General features: G+C 53.1%; 1 protein-coding gene across 1 annotated transcript in view; it reads left to right on the top strand.

Annotated features, from left to right (window-relative positions):
• TEKTL1 (tektin like 1) overlaps positions 1-203 on the top strand; it is a 7,535-nt gene extending 7,332 nt beyond the window's left edge. Inside the window, 1 exon segment of the mRNA XM_006172311.2 lies at positions 1-203. This exon segment is cut by the window's left edge and continues 162 nt beyond it. Within this exon segment, the coding sequence (XP_006172373.2) occupies positions 1-138 (138 nt within the window). The 3' untranslated portion in view covers positions 139-203.
• The last annotated feature ends 796 nt before the right edge of the window (positions 204-999 follow it).

Below are 999 nucleotides of genomic sequence, written 5' to 3'. Positions count from 1 at the left end.
TCGTACGAGCGGGCGCAGCGTCTGGTCAGCGACTGGGACCGGCGCACCCCTCCGCAGCGCAGCGAGAGCCGAGACGCCCCCAACTGTGAGGCACGCCCCCAGTCCCTGCCTTCCGCTCAGGCACAAGCTGGACCTTAGGAGAGAAGACTCCCGGTGAAATGCATCCCCCCTCGCCTCTGACCACCCTCCCTCCTGCCGCCCCCTAACAGAATTACAATTAAATATAATTATTGTCTTGTGTTAGGTACCTACTATATATATGTCCATCAATTATCCTATGACACATTATAGGCGGAGTCTCTTGCAAGTAAACAGGATGATTTTCGTCTCCAGATTGCTGGGATTCAGATGGGAGCTTCACAATTTTTTTTAAGAGGTTTTTGCTATAGGGTGCGTGCGCTCGCCAGACAGAGAGAGACAGAGAGACAGAAAGCGAGAAATCACCCCCCCAGGGGGGATGGCCACGCCACAATCCCTTCTCCTCCATTCTCCTCTCCGAATCTTGGGCATGCACGCACACGTGCCAGGCGCAAGTTTAAGCCACCAGGTCCGGGACGCGAACCGAGGTCTACTACATGGGAGCCCAGCAATATAGCCATTACGCTAACTGCTGGTCTCCCCCCCCCATTATTTTTTTCTTTTCAAGAATGATTTTATTTAACTTTATTTATTGATCTATTTAAATTTGACCAGAGAAGGACAGAGAGAGAAAGAGAGAGCAAGCCGCCAGGTCTGGGACTCAAACTGCAGTCAGCCACGTGGGAGTCCAGCGCCCTTAACCACCAGGCCACCTGCCAGCCAGAGCTTCGCAGTTCCAAGGTGTGAGGGCTTGGGCAAGTCCCTGCCTTTCTCTGGCCTTAGTCTTTTCAACCTGTAAAAGGGGGAGGTCATGAAACCCATCTCAAATGGCTGCAGTAACCATAGAGGGTTTGGGGCTGGCTGGTGGCGTGGTGGTTAAGGCGCTGGACACTCCTACATGGCTGACCATGGTTCAAGTCC

Source organism: Tupaia chinensis, unplaced genomic scaffold (assembly GCF_000334495.1).
Source record: "Tupaia chinensis unplaced genomic scaffold, TupChi_1.0 Scaffold139785_1, whole genome shotgun sequence".
In the NCBI taxonomy this organism is placed as follows: domain Eukaryota; kingdom Metazoa; phylum Chordata; class Mammalia; order Scandentia; family Tupaiidae; genus Tupaia; species Tupaia belangeri.
Note: the sequence above shows the minus strand (reverse complement) of the source record. Positions and strands in the feature narration are given on the sequence as shown.